Genomic DNA, 22,878 nt, shown 5'->3' on the forward strand with positions numbered 1-22,878 from the left:
TAGGAACATAGGCTTAGGAAAGCAAACTGGCCACAGCAATCAGACCAGCCTTTCCTGACCTTTGCACAGCAGCATGATAGATGGAGGCTGAGATGATACAGATGTTTGGAGAACACTGTAGCTAGCAGCTGTTCTCTGCTGATAGAGCCACACCGATATTGTTAAAAAACTTTCAGAGTGTGATATAAAGTACTGTGCAACATATTCAGCTGGACACTTAGTGTGCTTTTGCATTTGTTGCCTTTCCCAGCACCAATATTTATCTGAATTTATTCTACTGTTACGCAGTACTGTGCTTAAGTCAGAGAGCACCCTTCATTTTTTTCATTGTCAGGCAAACAGCAATTATGTTAAGGAAAAAACAGAAAACATAAGTATAATTATACAGAGGCCTCAACAACTTCATATGATTTCACTTTTTTCAGTATTTAATGTGTCTGCCCACTGCATTTATTTTAGCTGCCATTCCAGGAGACTTGCTTTCAGTTTTCCAAAACAACGTGTAGGGATATTTTTCCACTCCTCCAAAGCTCAGTCTTATAAGTTGGTTGCATTTTGTGCTTCTGACAAAGAGTTGAACGTGATTTTCTTTCAACGATGAAAGCGTTGAGTACTGTTTATCTGATAGTGACAGTTCAGTCTACCAGCTCTTGCACAGTTGTTAAGAGTCCATATTTCTCTATATCATTTTTTGAACTCTTTTTTTTTTACTTAATTTAACTTGAGCTTCCTTATGCAAGTGGATTATCTTATATCTAATCTCCTTAGTAACACCTCCTACAAAAATAAATAACTTGTACTTAATGGCAATTTTGACTGGAAATGAAATAAATGGGGTCTCTGATCCTTACACAGCACTGTAAATATAGAAAATAATTCCTTGGATTACAAGAAATCATTGTAAGTCACTTACAATGACTTACTAGCTAAAAGTATCTGCTAAATATGTAAATATTAATGTTAAAAAAAAGAAATTGGCGTCCAAATTGAGGAATGGAGCTGTAGATGATTCTATAATAATTGACAAATTTGTACAACATTGAAAATGTTATGTTAGAGCCTAATGTAATATCCAGAATAAAATTATATATTTTAAAGTTGGTGATCAAATCTCAGGGCAGATAACATGAAAAGACATTACTACAAATAGACAACTCTAGTACACTGTTTATCACTTCCTTCCCAAAATGTTGAATAAAATGTCTAAAATACCATTTGGCGTGTGGTTTATAATATCTAAATCTACACTGCATCTGTTACTGCATGAAATTAAATATTAACATGGAGCAGAAGTATGAGTTGGTGAGGAGAAATTAAAAGAGAAATAGAAAGAAAAAGCAACATAAACAGGTAGACTTGGTTACAGTGGAGGGTCCTCACTCTTAACAGCTGTGTCAAAGGATTTGATGAGGGATTTAACGGTGGCTCCGGGTTCCGTGGGTGTGCTGCTTCCACTCCCACTGCCGCTGGTCAGCAGGGTGCTGGATGCATTCTGGGTCACTGAGATGCCACACCAGTGAGGGCTGCTGTCAGAATCTGAGAGGCTTCCTTCTTCCACCCGTGACCTGCCAATCACACACAGAGATATAGAACGAAGCAGTGCAAAGTGTTCGCCACACATTATACTGTGACAAACTGTACACAGACCATAGGTCAAATAGGTCAGAGATGCTGGGTTATGCTCCACTTGACCTAATGTGGCCTAGACTATAGTTTAGAATGTTTCTACAGTATTAGGACTCACTGTGAATTTATAAAACTACGTTGCTAGGAAACCATTTCATCCAATGTGGACTAGACCATAGCTTGGAATGCTGCTACGCTATTTAGCTAGTAGTATACATCAAACTCAAATGAAACAAATCACCACACAGTCATAAGCATCCTTAAAAATGCGATGCATTTCTCAGCCGTGCTCTATGCAGTGAACGAGTCGCAGTCATGGGGAGGTCTCAGAACGAACAACGCTGTGATTAGGACCAAAAACAGTCAGGGGATGTCTGAGAACAAACAAAACAGTGATTGGTGACCCCTTGACTGTGACTGGTCCAATCACAGTCACCACTTTGAGAGGTCTCAGAACAAACAACACAATAATTAGAACCAATCACAGTCAGGGGGAGGTTTTAGAAGAAACAACACTGTGATTAGGACTAATCAAGGCAAGGGAAGGTCACAGAACAAATGATTCTCTGAATAGGATCACAGTCTGGGGGTGGTCTCAGAACAAACAAAGTGGTGATTAGGACCACTCACAGTCAGGGGGAGGTCTCAGAACAAACAAAGTGGTGATTAGGACCAATCACAGTCAGGGGGACGTCTCAGAACAAACAAAGTGGTGATTAGGACCGATCATTGTCAGGAGGAGGTCTCAGAACAAGCAAAGTGGTGATTAGGATCAATCACAGTCAGTGATTAGGACGAATCACAGTCAGGGGAAGGTCTCAGAACAAGCAACGTGATGATTAGGACCAATCACAGTCAGTGATTAGGACGAATCACAGTCAGGGGAAGGTCTCAGAACAAACAAAGTGGTGATTAGGACCAATCACAGTCAGTGATTAGGACGAATCACAGTCAGGAGAAGGTCTCAGATCAAGCAAAGTGGTGATTAGGACTAATCACAGTCAGTGATTAGGACCAATCACAGTCAGGAGGACCACTCAGAACAAGCAAAGTGGTGATTAATGCCAATCACAGTCAGGGGAAGGTCTCAGAACAAGCAAAGTGGTGATTAGGACCAATCACAGTCAGGGGGGAGGTCTCAAAACAAGCAAAGTTGTGATTAGGACCAATCACAGTCAGGGGGAGGTCCCAGAGCAAAGTTGTGATTAGGGCTAATCACAGTCAGGGGGATCTCCAGAACAAATGATTGGATAGTTAGAACCAATCACAGTCCGGGGGAGGTCTTACAACAAACAGTGGGGGGTTAGGGCTTCTGTTCAGCAAGCAGCTCAAACTGCATCCAACAAACTCAAACCATTGTGTTGTTTTGGCCAAAAAAGATTTTTGCTTGAAGTAGTTTCCTCAGTTTATTTGTGGAATATTTCCTGCAATTTCTCTTGAAAGTTTTATCTTAGTTTTCATCCATCCATCTGTCTGGCTTTATACTTCAACCGCCTCCCCCAAATGTGTTCTTTCTGTTGTAAGGTTGGACAGGCTTTGCATAATATTGGCAAAAAACTGTAGAAACTCAGTTTATGTCTGTATATGTTATCATGCTACTACAACATTTATGTTACTCCATTTTGCACAGTGTATATTAGACCATAGTTTGAAATACAGCTTTATATTGTAAATTACATTCACAAAATGGTTGATTCGCATGCACTTCATTTTATCCAGTGTGGCCTTGGAATGCTGCTACAATATATGCTTCATTCATAAATTACTTTAAAACATAATAATGCTAGAACATATCCTATTTCCCCAACATGTCCAAGGCCACAGCTTGCAATGTTGCTACAGTATTGTGTTTCAACTATAAACTTCATTCTCAAAACTGACACAAGATACATCTGACATCAGATATTATTACCACGTTGATATACTTACACACAACTTATCAGCAAAATCAACAAACATTTTAACACTTCATAAACTTTCACCTTAATCTTAAATGGTCCCAAGCCATTTACATCACATATGGCTTCCCGAAAATGGATGTGCAGAAACATGGGAAAATAAAAGACAATCCCCAGAGGAAGCGACCTTAAAGAAACACACATGGACATACGAAACCATGACAAAACTGTGATTTATTAACCTCAAAATAACAACGCTCAAGATAAAAAGGTGAATCATCATACATTAATAACCACATGTGATCAGAAATAGACAGCATTTTGGTCACGGATGTCCATGTTGTCAGAGTTGCACACAACATTGGCTTAAACAGTAAATAAATTAAATCTTTGCACATTCATGGAATCTCAAAGTACATGGCTTGTTTTTGTTTTCTGACCTGAATGATCACGTAATCATATTTCCGGCAAGGTTATATCCTGAAGTATTCATACTAGCATGTGCTAGTAAAATCAAAACAGAGTGTTGTATGCTCTTGAGCATGCAGTGCATGGCTGACTGAAACCTGAGATTCGCAAAATGGCAGTAAAGTATCCGACTGAGGATCGCTGAATGGCTCTTCTGTGTTGATGACAATTAAAACGATTAAGACATTCATGTTTGAAGAAAGCTCGAAATGTAATTTAAAAGTAAAGCAGGCCACTGAGTGTTCTTACACAGTCAGTAAGGGGGTGTAGAGAAGGAAAGCTATCACAGATGAGGACACAAATCTAAGTGTTTCCAATGTAAGTTCGTATTTTCAAAGTTTAACAGGATGAAAAGCACTTACTATATTAATAGCTAAATCACTTTAGGCCTTGAACTTTGATTTTACAGTCTCCTATAATACTACCATGTTACCATGTGCCATCTAGTGGTGGCTCTAAAATAACAGCACAATGCCTAAGGATGTTTCTTACAAAACATTTTATATGAGGGCACAAAATTATTCTTGGCAGTTCAAAATCGAACTAAAAATATACTTTTAGGCCTTTAAAGGGAGGAAAAACACATAAAATCAAGACCACAAGGCACGTCCTTGTTGATGTAAACATTCTGAAAGAACATAAACAGTACAGTGCATGGAACCATACACTAAATCAAGCTGTAGAACCTTTCAGATTATAATATTTACAGTTTTTAGAAGTCTTGATAATCTTATTAAATTAATTTGGTCTTAAATCAAGCTGTCAAGTCGGTCTAACTGATAAACACAAACCATTAAAGCAAACCTAGAAAGTGCTGGTTTGGAAACAGTTTGATATTGGCTTTCTCTCTAAGGCAGTACATTATAGCATCAGTTTTCATGTTAAAAAGAAAAATATAAACAGTGTTCATCAGGAAAAATACACCAGTGTAACAGACACACTGTATGCTTGTTCATTTTTCTTTTTTTTTTTTTCATTTCTCATCCATGTTTCAGACATGTTAAACATGTCTCATATTTACCATTTTGCTCAAGCCAAGGCCAAATTATTAAAACAAATGAAGTGCATTAAAGTTTTAACTATCAACTACAGTATTAACTATTATCTATTAAAGGATTATGCAAACATTTTCAACTTGCTCTCTATCTGCCACATCTACATCATATAGTGCGGACAGTAATTTCAACACATTATGAACAATTCAAACTTCTATTATAACTGTGTTTCGAGCCAACAAATGACTGTCTGTGCACTCTACAGACCCAGCAAATAGAGATTAGGTTAAAAATGCTGTATTCCTTTAATTATTATGTTACACATTTCACAAGAATTTGAGAGGATATTTTTACATATGTATGACATTTAAAATCCAGCTTGTTTTCTCTGAATAAATATGCCATGTGAATAATTACATATTTTGCACATGAAATTTTAAATGCAATTATGTATATGGATCATTTTACCAAATTGGTTCAGAGTTCAAAATACATTTTGGACTTTTAATTGACTTGGACTTTAAACTAAGATCCTTTTGCGTTGAACTTTAATTATGTTTATTTTATTGAAACAAATGACTGAAAAATCCATTATGTCAAAACAAACAATTGTAACTCTGCAGAAACTTTACCCAATGTTTCACATTGGCAGCTTTGTACAGTTGAACACACATACAATATTTTTCATTAAAACTCAAAGTTTACTTAATTACTTAAAAACATATCGTCGCTGTCCAAAGACAAACGAGTATCTCCAAAATAGTAACTTCACAGGTGAAAGCAAAAACATGATTTACTTTCAATATAAGTTAATGTGAAGAGATTTTATTCCAAGCATTTTGGAGCATTTCTATTGTTCCAAGCTTCATGAAATTTTCACACAATATAAACAACAGCTTCTGCGCTCAAATGATGTAGAAAAGCAGAAATCAAAAAAGAATGGAGAGACGTTTTTCTTCAGACAGCAACAACATGTTTCAGAATTGACAATTCTTAAAGTTACACAATGATTTATTTTCGGCTTTGAAACAAATTTTCATCACAACTATGGGATTTAACTGCTCACCATGTGGACATAAGGAAGAGGTTTGATAAGGGAGGGATGCAGTCTCATCTTCTGCTCTAAAATGCAGGGGTGTCTTTAAAATAAGCCTCTGCCTATAGACTAAAACTCTGTGTTTCATTAGTGACATTTTTGTATTCATGGTACATCTACTTCTTTCAACTTCAAAAGAAATCAAAAAAGTTTAAAAACAAAAACCTAAATCATATAAGTGTTATTTTCACAAACTGAAATTTAGGGGTCAGGGTTTGGGACAGACAACTTCTGACAGAAAGTACCCTACAAATTATGATTTTGTATACATTTAGCTTATTACTATCTATATTAATGCCCTGGGTTTAAGTAGTCCATGTCATAATCCTAAATATTTAAGGTCTGAATACTTCATTTTTTTTTAAACTATAGGACTGCAGTTTGAACTGATTCGGTAGAATGGTCCATATATGTGATTGTAGATTCATGTTAACATCGTTTTTCCAAAAATAATACTTATACACATATATCTGTGTTGTAATACTGCCTTTTGGGCATCTGTTTTTGGTGTAACAGATTACTATTCTCTATCGCCCCTCCACCGCAGTCTTGCTGCTTTCGAATGCTGCTCCAGCAGTGATTCTGAAACACAAAGGAGACAAATGTGTCTGAATGAACATGTATCGCCACATGTACGACCCTTTAAAATAACAGCAAGCCTTATTTTATGTTATTAAGAAGGGCCACTTCACCATTTCATTCATGAAATGTGTTTCATTAACACAGCAAACGCTCATTTCTCCGTCATGCATGTCTGAAACGCACAGACAAAGTTGGCAATTTTCAGAAACAGACTGTCCAACCTACGATTAAAAACATTCTGTGTAATGCACGTCAAAGAAGAGAGACTGTCTGTATTTAAGTTCAAGCTTTTTAGAAAAGCTTGAGACATGTAGACTTCACACCAGAAGGGGGCAGCGATCAAAACAATCAGCAGGTGGCGCCATATGCCAGAGCTTTTCAAAAGAGGGACCATGCCAGACAGGGCAAAGCAGAACAAGGCTTGTTAAAGTAAATGACAAACAGCACAGCCAATCAGATGTTAGGATCGTCCCAAGCAGAGGCGGTTTTGGTGTGGGCAGGAGATAAGGAGGCACACAAGCTCTTAAAGGAATACTCCAGTGGTTTTCAACATACTCTCTGTCTGTGTCTCTCAGAAATGAACTAAAAACCCACTGACACTTATAACTGAAGGCAATGAGCAGGAGCTGAAGCAACTGCCCATTGGCTTCTATTGTAAGGGAATTTTGAGTCAACAGGTTTTTGGTACAAGGAAACATGACAAGCACTGACGTATTCCTTTATACACAATAATTCTTCCACTCTGCTAGACCCATCCATTCATTCCTCATACTGTGTGATAGCTTGGCTGGTGCTAGCGGAACACTCACCTGGCTGTTACATAAAGGTGGCCCGTCTGAGGAAAATCCTTTAGAAAGCGACCTCAGGGAGCATCTTAGGAAAGGGGGATAGCGAGGTACGCTGGCCATTTGTGCACAGTAGGGAGAGTAAAATACAGGTGTATGCAGATCCTTAATGATCTGGCAACCCAAAGGCACTACTTAAAAAACGTATCACTGACAGATAGTAACTACACCTTTTGTACATATTCTTATGATGCACTATCACATACCGTTGCTTTGACTTTAAGCACTAGTTCAGCAAAAAATCTCATTTGCACAATTTCCCCATTGCTTCAGATAAAGTTGGCTGAGGCTTGTTCGACGTCTGAAGTTTGCTTCTTTAGTTTTGCATTGGGGCAATGAGGACAGTATAACTGACACATGATGCATCTGCATCTTGCAAACTGCCTGTCTCAATTATAACATACTCAGGGTTGAGGTGTATTCTCAGTAGCACTGACAAAGACCTCCAGAAACGTTTAGAAACACGTGTCCTTTGTCACAAACGTTGCCAAGCTCGATGTCTAGTTGGCATATAAACTATGTCAGGTGATATTTTTGGGTAAGCCTTTACTCAAACCCTGCTATCTTGAGAATGATGCTTCATAACAATGTTCATAAATGACTTGAGAAAGACAGAACAAATGTCTGTCACTTTAGTTTATTCATTTTATAAAACATCTCATGTTATTGTCATGGGCAATGTATGTGTGTGTAATGTTGTTCACAAATACTGGCCCTTAGGAAAAGTGAGTTTCATTTTACCACTTATAAGACTTAAGCTAAGTTAAGATATACAATAAACCACAAGGTCAGTTGTTATTATGTGTCATGTCACATAAAAGTGTCATAACACAACCCAATGTAAGAAAAAAAATCTGTCACATAACATATATGTTAGGTCAACATCATACTTGACAAAATTAGCCTAACGGATGGAATACGTCTTTATAAATGTTTATGCAGGTTCATGTCAATGTTATGACAAGTTTACGTAAGAGTCAAGTAGGCTTGTGAACACTGCCTTACCCTAAGTGTTACCATAATCTCAAATAGACTAGCTTATGTGGGTTCTGAAACTGTATGACATGCTTATATTTCATATATATATGAAATGGGACAAAAGAATAACTAAACTATATTAGCAGCAGCTAACTTAAATTCTGTACATGCTCGAGTCCATTTTCATAGATTCAGAACAGTGTGTCATATAGTATCACAAACCACATAAGCAGGTCTACTGGAGATTAACAACTCAACACAATTTAAAGCAAGTGTCTGATGAATCATGTAGTTTGCAAGATGCAAATTGCGAAGAATATGCTCCAGATTAGTCTTGTAACTCCACTGCGAATCTAAAGAAGCAAACTTCGGACACAAACATGTCTTGGCTGATCAATTACATTTGGGATAATGGGGAAAAAAAGCATAAATTCGATTTTCTGCCTAACTATGACTTCAGCTATATTGCTAAAATCAAACATGCATTTATCAGACACTGATCTGATATACTTATCTGCCATAACCCTGGAAAAAAACAGCGTAATTATTATAATCAATCCCTAGATCAGTATTCAATAAATGACTACAACCATTCCTACAGGAAAGCTACTGTAAGTCAAAGAGTGGAGTGGTGTGTGGAGGAAGAAACGGTTGAAAAGCTACCGCTAAGCAGACTCATGCAGGAGGACTGACACATGGAGAGAACAGCCAACAGCCTGGACAGGACATTACACACACTAGGGCACAGGACACTTTACAATGCAGGAGCAGCCAACCCCTGAGACTGGACTCCTAGACAGATTAAGCCTAGTCTTAGACCACACAAGCCTGTCACAAGCACTACAAAATCACTTGATTGCTACTATTTGAGCTGATTGTATTTAAGCAGATGCAATTATTTGTTAGCTTTCTCAATAATATGTTTACATCACAACAGTCAGAATGTGAATTAGGTGCGTTTTCATCAGTTGGGCTGATGCAAATACACGTAAATAAAAGAAAACAAAAAAACACAATTTCTAACTTCTAACTAGTGTTGTAACAGCTGTAGATGGCAGCAGTGAGTAATGTTTGTTTATTTGAGCGTGAGCAGTTTCTGTTGTCAGTTAGGAGCTATTATACATTGACAGCAAGGAAACAACATAGCTAATTGGCCAATTTGGCCACTTTAGTTTTGAACTTTATCAACTGCATAATGAATGAAAAAGACAATTAAACTGTTGACCACAATTATTTACATGACAATTATAATTATACATTCAGTCTTTATCATGACAGGCCTATGACTAAAATGGGTTTTTAAATTCGTGGGTGATAAGGCAAAAATATCACAACAGCTGAAGATGTTTTCATGACATACTATAAATATTACTGTTAATGTTTAGTTTTTCTGAGGCTAGTGAACAAGTTCTGGAACAAACAAGGCACCAGCAAAAACCTTTTCTTTTAAAAGGGGTACAGGTTTTCACTGTTTACAAGGAAATATATACTTTTAGGAGGAAAGTCATAAAACTGTAAATAAATAAATAGATCAATAAATAAATATAGACAACATGAACTAATTGGATAACTGTTTGACAGTAACACCTCTGGTTGTGCTAAAGCGTTTTTTATGTGTACTTGGTTAGTGATCTCGAACTACTAAAGGAAAACATGCAGAAATGCACATGGTTACAATTTCTTGTGATGACATTTCCATATCATCTACTCCATAAATCATCCACCCTAATTTTTAACTAGGACTAATTCTGTGGTTATATCTAGGACTAGGCTGCTCAGTAAGAACAACTCTTACGCATGTTTATGGACACAGTATGTGGGATATTAATGGGATATTAACTGTCCTATGAACACTGTGCATAAGGCCAGAAATATACTCACGCGAGTACACAAATACAGACGAGTTGAGTTGCATAAATATTGCTTCACATATCATTGTGTTCTAAAATGTATCAACACCCAAGTCATAATGTAATGAAAGCGCAACCTACGTTCTGAGCATTGCAGCAAGTGGCACTTAAATACCAACAGCCAAACCTGGCCAAACTGTCTTGCAATGCTAGCATGCTTTCTCCTGATCAACTGTCATAGCAGACCAGCAGGTCGATCAGTCTCTCACTAGTTCACTGCATTTGCGTTTATGTTGAATATATTTCTGGCCAAACACTATTTAATGTAATGTAGTATAACTCTATTTGTTAATCTAGATTCAAAACTGTTACTTTACAACTACTACAGACTTCTACATTATCTGTTGTGTGAAACTGAACGCTGTGTGTATGTGTGTGTGCTTTGGGCCATTTGTAAATGTATGAAGTCTTAACATGCATATGTGTTTGAAGTAAGGGTCCATAGCCCAGACAGCAGCTGTCAAACTGGATTAAAATGCAGAAGTGTAAGACGAAAGAACAGGATTTTGCAGCAACTACACATTAAAACAAACAAACAAAAAAAAAAGGATAAGAGAATAAGAAAGAGCAGAAGATAAAAAAGAAGCAGTGTTTTGTGGGTGAAACATTGCTTGTGATTTGGCAGTTCTTCAGCTGGGTTTAGCAGAAATCCCTAAATCTATAAGCCATAAAATCCCATGACTGGATTTGAGTGGACCCACGTATTAGTAGATCTAGGTATTAAAATATTATCATGACTATGAGATTTGAGATTTTTTGCTGTACAAATAAATAGGATAATTGACCAAAACTCTAAAAAAAAACAACAGAATGATCTTCTCTTAACTTGTAATATTTAGTAAAAGTAGTAATTCTGTGTAGGGATGTAAAATGAACCCAAATGTAATCCAACCTTTTGGTTAGAACAGATGACAGATACAACTGTGTGGTTTTTGAGAAAGAGGTGGGAATCAAATGGCCTGTCCCAAAGTCCACACTTCTGGTTTCGGTACTTGTGTGCTTGTTCATGTGATCTGCGGCAAGTGTTCAAGTGTGCACCGTTTCTCAAACGTCAAAAGCACAGTGAACGCATCCTTTTCCCAATATCTCACCTAAGTTGTATTTAAGCTACAATTGTTGATGTTTTATTGGTTGTATGGCACATTAAGAAAGATTAAGAAAATGCAGGATTTACAGTACTGCGCAAAAGTCAGGAACCACCCTTTCATTTATTTCAATTCCAGTCAAAATGACCATCAAGTGTAAGTTATTCATTTTCAGGAACAAAGCAGAAAACACAATTAACAGAAAATTACACAGAAGCCTCAACATCTGATTATAATATCCAATTTGTGTGTCCACTCTTTGCCTTTATTACAGTATCCATTCTTTTCAACAGACTTTCAGTTTTACAAAGAAATCTGCAGGGATATAAACACCTCTGAGGTTCAGTCTTAGACGTTGGTTGTATTTACTGCTTATTACGATCCACACAATCCCAATTACGAATTTAGAATTATCAGTCCATAAAAACTCTACATCCCAGATGTCTTCTAGTACAAATGTTTCCTTTTCTCAGTAATGGCTTCTTTTCAACTATGCAACTACTCCTGCTGTTTTCACTTTTCATTGTCTTTTGCAGCTTAAACACTTAGTGTTACAATTAAATAAATGAAATGGCGGTCTCTAACTTTGGCACAGCACTGTATAACTTCTGCAACTAGTTGTCCCAGAGAATTAAAATACATATCCACTCTTTTGCCATACAAATGTGAACAGACAACAGGACAGACAAAATTCAGGCGTCAAGATGGCTGCAACTACAATTTTTGATAGTCGTATGTCGCGCCGTGTGAAAATGTTTGAAAACTGAGGTTGAAATATTACTTAACAACTCCAATATGGAATGAGGCAAGTGTGTGATAACTCAGGCATGCAGATTTCATTATTCTAATTGGTATAAGCTTTGCTTACTTATTAGCTACATTAGCACCATAGCTCCAGTGCAGAACTAAAGAAAGAAACTAAAGAAAAAAATGTCAGATGTTTTGGTTCAGTTGTTACATTCAGCATGTGTGGACTTTGGGACAGAGCAAAAGAGACAAGGTTATACACTGGAGATCAAGTGGATTGAGTGCGTTTAGTGGGGCCCTCTGCTGTTTGGGAGTGGTACTGTACCTGGCCCCCTGAATCTGCTCTAGCTCTGAGGCTAGTCTGGTATTGCGCTCCTGCTCCTCCTGCAGCCTCCTCCGCAGTGCACGCACCTCCTGCTGAGCCTCCACTTTTATATCATTCGCCACAACCACTGCTGTCTGCAGATCAGCCTGGAAACGCCGCCACTCCTCCGTCTCTTCCTGAACAGCACACACACACACACACACAAGCAAAACAAAATAATCAGACCTGGGCAGGTTACCAACTTGGTGTACCAGGGGAAATGTCCACCTTAAAAACCAGAATTAGCTGGTCATGGTTATGTCACATACAATTACTGTGATTAACGAGGAATGGCACCGAAAATTGCAATCATACCTGCAGTTATCCGTCAAAATATACCGTGATATGAATATGGCACCATGTTGTCATTTCACACTGACAAGATTAAATCTGACACTTTGCATCAATCCTCCCTAAGGTTATTTACTTGCAATGAATACTCTATGAATTCCCTGATACAAAATCGTTCATAGAAATCCTACCTTCATCTGTTTGCTCATGGCTTTCATCTGCTTGTCCTGCTCAACCTTCTGCTCCTCCAGCCTCTTGATTTGATCTGAAAAAAACAGGAGCCAAATTGAGCTGCACATGAGAATGTTAAATTCACTTAAACTGTGTAAAGATTCCACTCTCTTTTAACATGAAATGAGCACCGAAAAGAGTAACTCAAACTGCCTAGTGTAGCTTTTCTGTGCTCATTTGAAGACATTTTTAAATCATACAGACATAAACACAAACTATGGGTTTGTGGAGCAATGCCCCTTAGTGCTAGTCCCAAGCTTGAGGAAAGCCACAGTAAAACTGCATAAAACACAGTGAAATTGCATAAAACAGTCTGAAAACACAATAGTGAAAGAGCATTTAACAGATTAAAAACATTATTTATTTTAAGCATGCTGAAACGCTATGGTAAATAGAAAAAATGCACGTATTAGGAACATTGTTATTTCCATCAGGCAGCTGTAGTCTGGCATGTTGGTGTTCCAGGGCAGGCAAAAAACACTTGGTACAGAGGTTTAGCTGAATTAATTTAGCCTTTTTATTGTGTTTTACATTACAATTTTAATGTTTATTTGATAATGACACTGATCATTTAAATGATTTCAGAGCAAAATTTTCAAAGACACATGTCTAATTTAGCGCATTATCATCTGCAATATCATCTGCTAGTAACATTACCTGACGGTAATGCAAAGTCTGCTTTGTTACCTCTTGATTTCTCTGGTAGGTATTTAAGCACTTCATTAGTAAATTACAGAAAATAATCAAGGCTGTGAGAATTATATTTTGAATTACCCTATTTGTTTCTTGGAGTTTTGAGAGGTGACTACATCATTTTTAATAAACGTAATATAATTACAAAAGTGTACAGTGTGACAGAAACTAAACAAATTATGAATCATTTTAATCAACTGAATCAATTTCTTACTCATATATCTACATCCCTGCCCCAAAATTAAACGTCTTTATCTGGATTAGGACTTCAAAATAAATTTTTGCCCCACCCCATTGTTTAATATATAAAGATTTGGATGTGTGGTTGCAAGGAATCTCATTTTCTTTTCTTCTGTTGACTTTCCCCTTCCTTTAATAAATGGATTATTTCATACTTTATCCTCAGAAATATCTCCTGAAAAGTAAGTTAAAGTAAATAACTTGACAGAGATCAAATAAAAGTTAATAGCTTGACAGAGATCAAATAAAAGTAAATAACTTGACAAGAGATCAAATAAAAGAAGAGCGATCTATGACGTTTGCACAGTACTGTATGCTATTTAAAATTCTCAACTGACAAAGAATATTAAAGAGGCACATGTATTACTTTGCTGAGAAACAGACAGAGTGTGAGAGACAGGCTTGGTATGTAAAAGATTCCTCTGTTAAATGGTTTGGCAAATGTTGTGAGAGAAACGGAGTGAGAGAGATTAGAGTGACACAGCTCAGTCATATCAGTCCAGCCAGGCTGCCGTGTCCAATCCTTCCGCATTATGAACCACAACGGGCTCTGCTACTGTGTGTATCTTTGGGCAGCCACACATAGGCGGTTTATAGCAGCTGCTCCAGTGTGTTAAAGATGGCTGAGAGAAAGCAGCTACTCAGTGAATTACATAAGCCCCCAAAGAAAAGACAGAAAGAGCGTTTTCCATTTTTCAGAAGTGTCCTCCACTTTTAGGGAACCGTAAGTGCAGTGCAGAGTGATACACTGTCAATACTGATACTGGTGTCACACTGAGACACTGATTTTCAGTTCCATGGCAATGTTCTATTTAATAAAATTGCTGAGCAGTTTCTAGTTCTTTCATTCTGTATAACACTCTTCACATGTTGTGCAGGATTGACTGCTGGGTGCTTCAGACTGTTTTGAAGTAACGGCTCAAAGTCCATAAAACTATATAAATGTGGTTTCCGTCTCATTAACATTTAAAGTACTGGGTAGGGTTACCTTTAGTGTAATTTTAAGAAAAAGAAAGAAAGAAACAATCAAATCTTGCTTACCATGATATAACTGAAAATCAGATATATTTGGAGAATATAGTGATATGTATTAAAGATGGCAGCAAAAAAAAACTGCTAAGTAGTCAGTTACATAAGAAAGGGAGACAGATGGAAAGAAAGCTGTACATTTTTAATAGGTGTTCTCCACTCTTGCCACTATGGCTGTTTTCTGGGGAGCCACAATTTTTTTCTGAACTATCTTGAACTGAAATGAACTGAGAGCAAGAGAGAAAGAGAAGGCGAAAGAGAGAGTGAGGGAAAGAGAGCAAACAGTAATGCTCATACTCTCCAGGTCCAGAATGGTCTGGTTGGTGTGCAGTCGAACTGCTCTCTGTTGCTCCACCTGGTCCTCCAGCTCAAAGATGGTCTCCTTTAGGTCCTTGATCTGGTTCTCTCCATCTCTGCTCTTCTCTTCCAGAGCGAGCAGACTGGCTTTGTGTTCTTGCTCTTGCTTCTCCAACCTGTCCTCATGCTGCTGTTGGTCTGCCTCAGCCTGTGTGCGCACACATACAATATACAATACAATACTAAATAAACATGCTGGGGTAAGAACCAGTTTTTAAAGCATTTGCATTCCTGGTACCCTGGTAAATGAAAACTGACCAACAGTCAAAACTTTTCAATTCTGAAAAAAGGTAGGTTCTTGCCATTCTTAGGGCCCATATCCTAAATTAGTCTTATATCATAAATTTTTCTTTGAGGTCCACTCATAACTTTATCTTATTATTTGTGTAATTTTATGTGTCAAAAATGTGCATAATTCAATTTAACAAGACCATTTTCCAACCTCTCTTTATTCCTTAGAATTAAACAAACTATTTTTGTTACTCATCTATAAATTTGCTCTGTTCTAACTGTACTGTTTTGTATCGTGCCTCTTACAAAAAGCACTCAACACACCTTATACCTTCAGTGTGAACAGGTGGAGCCAAACTGCTGAAGGTTGAATAGGTGGACAGATGTAAATGACCTGATTATTGTGACACCACAAAAAACAAATTCAAAACAGGCTGTTTTTGCAGTTTAGATTCCACAAACGGAGTGTCAGGACTGGGTAATGAATGGTACATTTTCAAACTTTGACAATGTTTACATATTGCTTGCTGTAGGAGCAGATTTGTACTGGCATATATGCCTTTATGAGCAATGTTTGTCATATTCCTTTTAAGTTATTAATGTAACACATGTTTATGGGTTCTGTGTTGACCTGTGTAAAATGATATAACTCTTATCTGAGCACTGAAAAACATAAACTTGGCTGTTTATGAATGAACAAAGCTGTACCCCCTTTCGGGTTTGCAGACGCTGGCACCAGCAAGCATAGCAGTGTCCCCTAAAAGGCTTACAGGCTAGTCATATTGGTAATGAAACTAAACTGCTTAAATATCTAAAGTTAATTCATTGTATTAATGTAGAGATAGTGTTTTGGAGCAGCAGCATTCTGTAAACTAGGGTGACGAGATATAAAGCTTTTCAGTGACTGAGACAGAGGCACTCTGTGGGTAGAAACAAAAGCTAGAACAGCCTTCATAACCCCCACAATGGAATGGCCAACGATGACAGGTAAACCTTATTCCTTTTGTAGAGATTAAACATTGCTTTTATCAACTATCTCACAGCAGCAGTATCTCATAGCTGGCTGTAATTGGTGCTATTTTCCACTCTTCATTGTGATTAGCCTGTGCTACAACGTTGTTTCTCTTGACCCACAGCACCGCAGATTCCACGATTTCCAACTCTGACAGACCTGATCAGCTCACAAACGGCTCAGTAACCAGCTGATGGGCCCCATCAGATACTTTAAAGTAAGGAATAATTGAAAGTGTACAGAGCTGTAGGATGACAGAAGCACCGATTTAAACAGCTTCAGAGCTCACCTAGTTGGCCCTAGTTCACAATGCTAGGCTAGTTAGTATTAGCAGCTGCACACATGAAAGGTGATACAGCTTTATTCATCCGCTATGTTTACCTAAAATACAGTTACAGTTAAAGTACAGTTTTCAAAATATATACATTTCACAGCGCAACAAAGGACCCTGAGTGTATGTTACAAATATGACATTGTTTATAAGGTCGGACAAGCCACCGCACTCCTCTCTGGCAATACTACACTCCGTACAACGTGTTCCGCCATGTTCGAGGCAGATCATGGCTCTCAAAGTGAGCGTGGCCACATGTTCAGAAGACCTATCACTCCAAATCAGTTGACTTATTGAGAACGCAGGTGAATGCCCTTTTCTAAGCCGCTGTTAAAAGTGCCAAAAATCAGAAGCAAAAGAAAAATTTCAGAAGCAAAAAATATATCAGAAAAATAAGAAAATAGGAAAAAACTAAAGATGAGTGACAAAATGATTGATAAATTTATATCTGAATAAGTAAATATGAGCAGAAAGAATTGGTTTAAGAATGACCTGACACTGTTATAGAATAACTGTTTCCATAAAACTACATGCATAATGAGGTACACAATGAGGATCATTTACAGACTGATGTAAAAGGACACCTATGGGCCAAAGATTGATCTATTAGGACACCTACTGGTTACAGATTGACCTGATAAGATAACTACGAAACACAGACTGACCTGATAGGACACAGGACACAGACTGACCTGATAGGACACCTATGGGCCACAGACTGACCTGATAGGACACAGGACACAGACTGACCTGATAGGACACCTATGGGCCACAGATTGACCTGTTATGACACGTACGGGTCACAGACTGACCTGATAGGACACCTACGGGCCACAGACTGACCTGATAGAATACTATGGGAATCTCACTCATCGTCATCCTGGAGCTTAGTGACAGGCACACCTAATTATGGCTAATCACAACTGATTACACATTTAAAGACTAACTGCCCCTCATTTAGTTTCAGCAGCAGGACCAAATAATGAGAATGTATAGTACTTAACTGTCCAAATTAGGGCCAATATTAAAAATTAAGCTAAAAATTCTGTTAATCTGGACTGATATAATTTATCTCCAGATAGTCCAATTAGTTAAACATGTTTGGTTAAACATGCTATAATGACTAATATTACTCAACTGTAAATGGTCAAATAGCAACTGTCTAATTTCTTAAATTCAAACCAAGGAACAATAACAAACACTGGAGTGCAGGGGTGGATCTTCCCAGCATTTGTGGTGGTTATTGGTTTCTTACTTTTCTTACATTTTTTCCTTTCTCTTTATCAGTATATCAGTCAAGCCCTAGTTCAAATTAGCCATAACTAGACATAACAGACATACTATTTGCGTCATTAAGCTAAAGTAAAACAGCTCATTCCCATGAAATGCCATCCTTGTGTCCAACTGAGGATGACTGAGGATGCATGCCATGACGTACCACTAAAGTTCACAAAAGTGCATGCATACAGGTAAATGCTTTTAAAACAATCATGCAAGACAGGACTTGTGTGCTCATTGTTTTTCTCAATAAATATTGTCACAACCGTTCACAGTACGTCATAACTGCCCATCCCATGCTTATGGTGTACGCATACTGTTGCATTAGACCAAAGCACAGCACAGGCTGCTCCCCTCTCATTATTGTCTCAGCCGTTCATAGGTAATTACGCCTACATGCGAAGTGGCTCTAGATCTACATCTTTTCTGTCTGTGTGACTGTATGAGGGAACACGAAGAAAGCTTCTGAGTAGGAATGATCTACCCATTTTTTTGACATTGGCAAACATAAAGCCTGACAGTAAACATGAGCACTAAACAGTAACAAACTATGCACAGCTCTTTACTAAACACATTATGGAAAAATGAAGGCTTTGATAAAAATGAAGGCTTTTTGATACTTTGATAGGCTTACTGTAAGAGAGAATCAGTAGGAGAATTAAACATCTGCATTATCGTTGTGCAAACTGCAAACGATTTGTCAAGATGGTACATTTTCAGCAATTTTTTTATAACTGAACTTAATTAAATAAAAAAAATAAAAAATCTATGTGACATGACTAGGGATATATTTTCAAAACTTTCCTTTACACAAAGAAGAAACATCAGCCAGTTTGACACTCCTAACGCCACCATCAGAATCAATCAAATCAAATCAAAACATGTTGTGTTAAAGCGTTCCACTGCAAAGCCATGACATTGAGTTTAATGATGCCAGAGTGGCTACCTCATCCTCAGAGCGCTGTGAAGCTGGCCAGGGCATGAGTAACATTACAGCTGGACCACCCGAAAAAGAACAGAACAGAACCTTTAGGCTTGACATGAACTTCTCAGTCAGTGTGGGCCTCGCCCCTTCTGAACATTGTCAAGTACAACTTTTAACTAAATGGCCTTTGGATTGCACTTGGTTATGACCAAGTGCAATGGACGACCTCTAAGAGTTCTCTAAAACAGTTCTGAGGACAAGGCTCAAGCCACAGGGTTTGGTTCACTGGAAGTGGTTTAGAGGACTCATTAAAGCCAGGGTTCATTCCTCCTTGGAGGGTGTACTGAGTTCATGTGCTGGGACAGCAATGAGGTGCTACTGATGTTCATGTCCTACAAGACTCATAACTGTTACTTCTGTGTATCTTTGCATTTTAAGGATGATGCGAACTTCAAACTGTATAACCACAACACCATTCGCAATGGCCAAAAAGGCAATGCCAGAGGTTTTCTTTAGTGCGTTTATGGGAGTTACTCTTTAATTTTCAAGTATTCCATGCTGAAACATCAAAGAGTAAAATGTGCATTGTGGCTGACTGCAGTAACCCTTGTGGACTATGGCACCTTCTACTAGCTTTTTCACATGGAGAGTTCTGTTTGCCTTGTCTCATAATAATTAAAACAAAAACATTAGACGAAAGGAAGGGAAAACAAGGAAGGGACATTCTGACCAAATTTGATACTTATGTATCCACAAGAGTTAATGATATCCAGTTAACCGTGGTGAAGGAGAAAATGTACTTCAGTTGAAATTGTGGGATCAGAGCAGAAAACTTATCACTGGTGTTAAGAGGCTAAAAATCAGTAGCATGGAAATTTAGCATCAAGTAAAGGAATACATTTTAAAACATGTTTAAAAAAAAGCTGAAGGAAATTGTTAGTTTTTTCGTGTTGGATGAGTAATGCAGGCTGCCTCTTCAGATATGAGCTGGAACTACAGCCAACTTGTCGAACACTGGATGATATTGAGGATTTGTCATCTTACAAGAGATATTTTCTCCTTAGTATACAAAGACATGTTAGTTTGTCAGAGAAACATGTTTCCACTGTCGCAGGAAACACAATGCAGTAAGTGAATTCTCTCCTCGGCTGGGCTCATTATTCATAGAGTTCTTAGAAGTGCCATTCTCCTCCAGAACACTGGGGGCGCATCCCACATCTGACACCAATATGACACAGTGGAGAACCACTGCTCAGTGCTGGCTGATACGACTGAGAAGCAGGCAAGTCAACAATAAAAGTCAACAATAAAAACTCTAGTCCACGATAGGCAGACTCACCTAAATTCCCCATGGCCCAGCACAAAATAGCACACACAACATTGCTGCACATCCCAAACTACTCAGCAACAACATATTTACACATTAAAGTCTCTCTTACTGCGAGTCCAGCACTACAGTGAGGCTCGGTGCATCACTGCTCCACATGGCCACGCCTCCCACATGTCCACGGCAAGTAGCAGGTCACTACAATACTCTCTTACATCAAACAGATACTTAGCTGTGGTTAACAGTGAATGTGTTTATGCAGGTATGCATGCATGTGTGCATGTAGAGTATGCACACCTCAAAGCTCACACTAACAATTCCCATCATCAGTCTGTTTTCCAGGAGGAAAACTACTATAAGCTACATATACAGGCAGCCCATGAACCTACTTCGTAATGAATAAGCCTTAAAAAGTGCTACAGAAGTGACAAAAGGCTGTTGATGTGCTACACAGATGTGCTATTCACTTTCTCTTTCCTCAGCACCAGGCTTTCCTTTCCTTTCCTTTCCTGGATTCTTCTTCTATTATCTAGCTAAAACCAAGCTCTTTAGTTTCAGGATCATGTATCTACATCATTATGCAGTGACAGTGGGCAAGCAAGCAAAAACTTCTCATATTATTAATATGGAAAATATTATAAGGTCTTCAACATTATGAAATAGTTAAATGTTCCTTCTTAACCTCATAAAACCAAACAAATGACACAAATGCACCTAATCAAGCAAATCAAGCAACTTTATTGAGCAAATGTTGCATGAACTCTAACTTCTTTACACCTATGCACAATCAGGGTTTTGAGGTGGCGGAAAAGGCTGCTGACGTTTGCTGGACAAGGTAAGTTGCATAGTATTGTTTGTTGTTAGCTCAGGGCTTATCATGGTATCCATGTAGGCTTCTGCTAGATGACAGTTAACCGAGTAATAGCCCCCAGTGATGGTAAAAACCCATTTATTGCTTGCTTAAAAACCTGTCAGTCCTTTATTGACTTATTTCATGCACACCATAGCAAGACACTGGTATTCCCATAAATGAACATAGCTGAACTTTCAAACGTTGAGTAATATCTTACATTACTACAACATTTATTGTACCCAACATTGATTAAACACGCTCGGCAATGCAGGCAGATATTATACCTATAGGACGCTCACAGGACATGCCTAGATCACAGCATCAGGTTTCAGACAGACAAAACGGCTTCAGCTCACAAATCTTGTACAATGAGGCAAAGCAAAGCGGCTACAAAGACCTTGGCATTGGACGGTACCTGTAACATTCACAATTCTGTTCTTTATTACTAGATTAATTACAGCTTCCTGACCAAATTAAAGATGATAGCATAAAGAACCACAACTTTTACTGAACTGTGTGTTTATTATGTTCTGTATTTGACAAAGATTGAACTTCAATTTACATACTCTCGCTGTGCTTGCTCCTGCGTCCGCTTCAGAGTTAGAGGCCGTCTCAAAATTACCAAAAAAAAAAAGTTGCTATTATTATTATTATTACTATAATTATTCGCAGTAGTAATCTGTATGTATATATATGCTCCTGGATCCATTATCAGTGATAAAAATAATAATAATAATAATAATAATAATAATAATACGTTTTCGTAAGTAATTCTGAGATCGACAACTCCTGCCCTGAAACCTAGTTTGAATGTTTAGTGCAGTTATCCATGTAAGAGATTTCTGTTTTCAGCACAGGCCTATATCCATGATATGACAAAATCATAAAATGGAATAAAGACAAACACTTTTATACTCATATACCTCCCACCCCTTCCTGACGTCTGAAAATAACCTTTGTGACAGGGAAGGTCCATTTAGAGTAAAGGGTTGAGTAGAGAGTTGTAGAGTGCTGGAGAGAAAAGTTACGAAACTATCCTCTAGCAACAGCTGGTTCTTTTCCAGCTCTTAAATGCCTCCAAGTAGTTTAAGGACAACACTAATGACCTTTATTTGATCTACATTTTATGTTCGGATCCCTCTGTGTAGTGTTTTGCTACAGTATAGTCTACTTTTTCCTTGGATCATATCCAGTACAGAAGATTTCCTGCAAAGAGGGAGTGACTGGCACAAAACAAGGCACATCCTCCCATAAGGCTTTGTTAGTCAGGCAAAATGCTAACAGTGAGGAACAGAACATCTTGTTTTAGTAAAGAGTTCCTGGATGGGGGCTCTATGTGTGGCTGGGAATAAACTTTTTTACAACAATTGCACGGGTAATCTATTCCGTCCTTTTCTTTTAATGCAATTGGGCTTATAAATTTAACTGATTCAGACTTCATTGTCATACATTGATAACCCATTCAAGCAGGTCTGAATTTGTCGCC

The 22,878-nt window shown here is 37.9% G+C and overlaps 1 protein-coding gene across 1 annotated transcript in view; it reads right to left on the bottom strand.

Moving 5' to 3' along the window:
- Positions 1-22,878, bottom strand: part of specc1 (sperm antigen with calponin homology and coiled-coil domains 1) — a 149,413-nt gene that overhangs the window by 70,410 nt on the left and 56,125 nt on the right. Inside the window, 4 exon segments of the mRNA XM_036579912.1 lie at positions 1,381-1,565; positions 12,556-12,731; positions 13,077-13,150; positions 15,376-15,583. Of these exon segments, the coding sequence (XP_036435805.1) occupies positions 1,381-1,565; positions 12,556-12,731; positions 13,077-13,150; positions 15,376-15,583 (643 nt within the window).

The sequence above is a fragment of the Colossoma macropomum genome, unplaced genomic scaffold, assembly GCF_904425465.1.
Source record: "Colossoma macropomum unplaced genomic scaffold, Colossoma_macropomum, whole genome shotgun sequence".
Classification (NCBI taxonomy): domain Eukaryota; kingdom Metazoa; phylum Chordata; class Actinopteri; order Characiformes; family Serrasalmidae; genus Colossoma; species Colossoma macropomum.